Source organism: Procambarus clarkii, chromosome 59, assembly GCF_040958095.1.
Source record: "Procambarus clarkii isolate CNS0578487 chromosome 59, FALCON_Pclarkii_2.0, whole genome shotgun sequence".
In the NCBI taxonomy this organism is placed as follows: Eukaryota; Metazoa; Arthropoda; class Malacostraca; order Decapoda; family Cambaridae; genus Procambarus; species Procambarus clarkii.
Window position 1 is genome coordinate 17,590,668 of NC_091208.1, and position 4,667 is coordinate 17,595,334.

General features: G+C 47.1%; 1 protein-coding gene across 1 annotated transcript; it reads right to left on the reverse strand.

The window, feature by feature from the left end:
- Positions 1 to 2,398: 2,398 nt before the first annotated feature.
- LOC123747504 (uncharacterized) lies at positions 2,399 to 3,442 on the reverse strand. The gene has a single exon (XM_069307119.1). The coding sequence runs from the start codon at positions 3,440 to 3,442 to the stop codon at positions 2,399 to 2,401; it is 1,044 nt and encodes a 347-aa protein (XP_069163220.1).
- Between the last annotated feature and the right edge of the window lie 1,225 nt (positions 3,443 to 4,667).

Below are 4,667 nucleotides of genomic sequence, written 5' to 3' on the forward strand. Positions count from 1 at the left end.
CGGCTCACAATCGAGGATCCGGGGTTCGATTCCCGGGTGGGAGAGAAATGGTTGAAGGGGCCACGTTTGCTTTCATGTAATGCATCTGTTTACCTAGCAGTAACTAGGTACCCCCAGGAGTTAGGCAACTGTTGTGGGGGTTGCATTCTAGGGATGGGGGGGGGGAAGGAGGAGGCCTTGTAGTTCCACCTCGGATGAACCTCGATTTAAGCCTTACGTATATAAAAACCCAGGCTGCCTGTCCCCAACGAAACGAATTATGTCTATTAAATTATTATGTAAATAATCTAAAAGGCCTTTCTTCACTTTAGCCGAGCGACAGTCTCGAACCCCGGTCACGAGTTTACCTCACTGCCTCACCTTGTGTGGCACCTGGCAGAGTGCCACACCAAGAAGGTGTGGCACTCTGCCACACCTTTTCCCACCGCCGGTCTTCCGAGCGGACAGCACGCTGGACTTGTGATCCTGTGGTTCCGGGTTCGATCCCGGGCGCCGGCGAGAAACAATGGACAGAGTTTCTTGCACCCTATGCCCCTGTTACCTAGCAGTAAAATAGGTACCTGAGTGTTAGTCAGCTGTCACGGGCTGTTTCCTGGGGGTGGAGGCCTGGTCGAGGACCGGGCCGCGGGGACACTAAAAGCCCCGAAATCATCTCAAGATAACCTCAAGATAACCGCTGGTGTCAATCAGCCAATCAAGTCTTACGGGAAGCCAAATTCTTAGACGTCACTGGAGGCGACTTCTAGGACGTCTTATTCGTTGTGTTTCCTCAGCTGTCGTCCTCCTAAGGTCTCCCAACGTCAAGATTCCGACGTACTAAAGTGTCGCTTATCCTCACCTAACCAGAGGACCCAAAACAGAAAACGGGGACAGTGTGTCAATTTGGTGAGACGCTTCCATTTTCTAGTACGACGATTTCCCTTTCCCAGGATGAGCAGTTATGATATATGGTTCTTGACGTCCTTATAATATCTGAAACACAAAATATTATACGTTTTTTTCATTAGGATAAATCAGGTGAGATTAGGTTAAGTTAGAACAGATTAGTTAAAGTTAGGTTAGATTAGATTAGTATAACTTGATTTATAGAGCAGCGAAGTAAACACACAGAAACTCTTTTTGACCATGTCGTAGCTCAGTCGATTAAGGCAGCGTCTGGGATGCTCCCGGACGCAGGTTCGAATCCTCGTCACGGCCCTTGTGGATTTGTTCAGCGAAGTAAAGTTCACCTCAGACTCTCCAGAATAAAGTTTTCCTTACAAAAGGTCACAGATTGGAACTGAAGGTCCATATGCGAGTATTACCAATTAGAAAGGTTGGTGAACACCTTATTTTAATCGCTTAACCCGAATGAGCAAAAGTTTCTTAGATACAATACTGCAGAATATTGGATTCCACGTATTAGTATTATTGTTATGCTGGAACCGCCGTTCGTGGTGGTTCCAGTAAGTTCCAGTACTCCAGTTCACCGTATGAACTTGAGGTGTTCATCAAGTTCTCTCTTGATCACTGTGAGGGGGTCGGCCAGTTATGTCCCTTGTGTGTAGTGGAAGCGTGTTGAACAGTCTCGGGCCTCTGATGTTGATAGTTCTCTCTTGAACACTGTGAGGGGTCGGCCAGTTATGCCCCTTATGTGTAGTGGAAGCGTGTTGAACAGTCTCGGGCCTCTGATGTTGATAGTTCTCTCTTGAACACTGTGAGGGGTCGGCCAGTTATGTCCCTTATGTGTAGTGGAAGCGTGTTGAACAGTCTCGGGCCTCTGATGTTGATAGTTCTCTCTTGAACACTGTGAGGGGTCGGCCAGTTATGTCCCTTATGTGTAGTGGAAGCGTGTTGAACAGTCTCGGGCCTCTGATGTTGATAGTTCTCTCTTGAACACTGTGAGGGGTCGGCCAGTTATGTCCCTTATGTGTAGTGGAAGCGTGTTGAACAGTCTCGGGCCTCTGATGTTGATAGTTCTCTCTTGAACACTGTGAGGGGTCTGCCAGTTATGCCCCTTATGTGTAGTGGAAGCGTGTTGAACAGTCTCGGGCCTCTGATGTTGATAGTTCTCTCTTGAACACTGTGAGGGGTCGGCCAGTTATGTCCCTTATGTGTAGTGGAAGCGTGTTGAACAGTCTCGGGCCTCTGATGTTGATAGTTCTCTCTTGAACACTGTGAGGGGTCGGCCAGTTATGTCCCTTATGTGTAGTGGAAGCGTGTTGAACAGTCTCGGGCCTCTGATGTTGATAGAGTTCTCTCTCAGAGTACCTGTTGCACCTCTGCTCTTCAACGGGGGTATTCTGCACTTCCTGCCATGCTTAACAGACGTAATTAGCTAATAGACGTATCTTGTCAAAGGACTTAGAGGGATGAAAGTAGTTTTCTACCCATTCCAGGAATCGTGAGTGATATAGACTCATTTATCAGGATGAGTAGAAAAGGAGTTCAGCTTCACCACGTCAATCTCCACCACGTCAATCTCCACCACGTCAATCTCCACCACGTCAATCTCCACCACGTCAATCTCCACCACGTCAATCTCCACCAAGTCAATCTCCACCACGTCAACCTCTACCACGTCAATCTCCACCACGTCAACCTGCACCACGTCAATCTCCACCACGTCAACCTCCAACACGTCAACCTCCACCGCGTCAACCTTCACCACGTCAATCTCCACCACGTCAACCTCCACCGCGTCAATCTCCACCACGTCAACCTCCACCGCGTCAATCTCCACCACGTCAATCTCCACCACGTCAATCTCCACCACGTCAATCTCCACCACGTCAACCTCCACCGCGTCAATCTCCACCACGTCAATCTCCACCACGTCAATCTCCACCACGTCAATCTCCACCACGTCAACCTCCACCACGTCAACCTTCACCACGTCAATCTCCACCACGTCAACCTCCACCACGTCAATCTCCACCACGTCAATCTCCACCACGTCAACCTTCACCACGTCAATCTCCACCACGTCAACCTCTACCACGTCAACCTCCACCACGTCAACCTCCAACACGTCAACCTCCACCACGTCAACCTCCACCACGTCAACCTGCACCACGTCAACCTCCACCACGTCAATCTCCACCACGTCAATCTCCAACACGTCAACCTCCACCACGTCAACCTCCACCACGTCAACCTCCACCACGTCAACCTCCAACACGTCAACCTCCACCACGTCAACCTCCACCACGTCAACCTGCACCACGTCAACCTCCACCACGTCAATCTCCACCACGTCAATCTCCAACACGTCAACCTCCACCACGTCAACCTCCACCACGTCAACCTCCACCACGTCAACCTCCAACACGTCAACCTCCACCACGTCAACCTCCACCACGTCAACCTCCACCACGTCAATCTCCACCACGTCAACCTCCACCACGTCAACCAACACTTGTTTCAAATATGCGTCACAGTCTTCGCGATAAATCAGTCTCATTCCTCCCCAATGTTTGCTGATGATAAAATGATGAGACACATTAAGAAAGAAAGATAGGAAGAAACAACCAAATGACCTGGACAAATTGAAGGAAATGGTCCAACAGATGACTTTAAACAGGAGTAGGTGTAGTTAATTCGATTGAAAGTTGTAAATGTAAATCTGAAATAAAAACATGAGAAATGAGTCATTGCATTAATCTAAGAACGTTTGGAAGGCGGGGCCAGGAGCCTAGCTCAGCCCTGTAAGGACATGAACACACACACTCACACACACACACACACACACACACACACACACACACACACACACACACACACACACACACACACACACACACACACACACACACACACACACACAGAGCCTCCCACACGAAATCCTTGAGGCATCCCCAAAGAATTCCAAATCAGTTTTCACGAGAATTCCTGAAAAAGGTTGCAAGAGCGGAGATTTCTTTCAGAAAAAAACACCTCTAAAAATATTGAGACACCTTCCATATATCCCATTATGAGAAACTTTCCATATATCCCATTATGAGACACCTTCCATATATCCCATTATGAGAAACTTTCCATATATCCCATTATGAGAAACTTTCCATGTATCCCATTATGAGAAACTTTCCATATATCCCATTTTGAGACACCTTCCATATATCCCATTATGAGACACCTTCCATATATCCCATTTTGAGACACCTTCCATATATCCCATTATGAGACACCTTCCATATATCCCATTATGAGACCTTCCATATATCCCATTATGAGACACCTTCCATATATCCCATTATGAGACACCTTCCATATATCCCATTATGAGACACCTTCCATATATCCCATTATGAGACACCTTCCATATATCCCATTATGAGACACCTTCCATATATCCCATTATGAGACACCTTCCATATATCCCATTATGAGACACCTTCCATATATTCCATTATGAGACACCTTCCATATATCCCATTATGACACCTTCCATATATCCCATTATGAGACACCTTCCATATATCCCATTATGAGACACCTTCCATATATCCCATTATGAGACACCTTCCATATATCCCATTATGACACACCTTCCATATATCCCATTATGAGACACCTTCCATATATCCCATTATGAGACACCTTCCATATATCCCATTATGAGACACCTTCCATATATCCCATTATGAGACACCTTCCATATATCCCATTATGAGACACCTTCCATA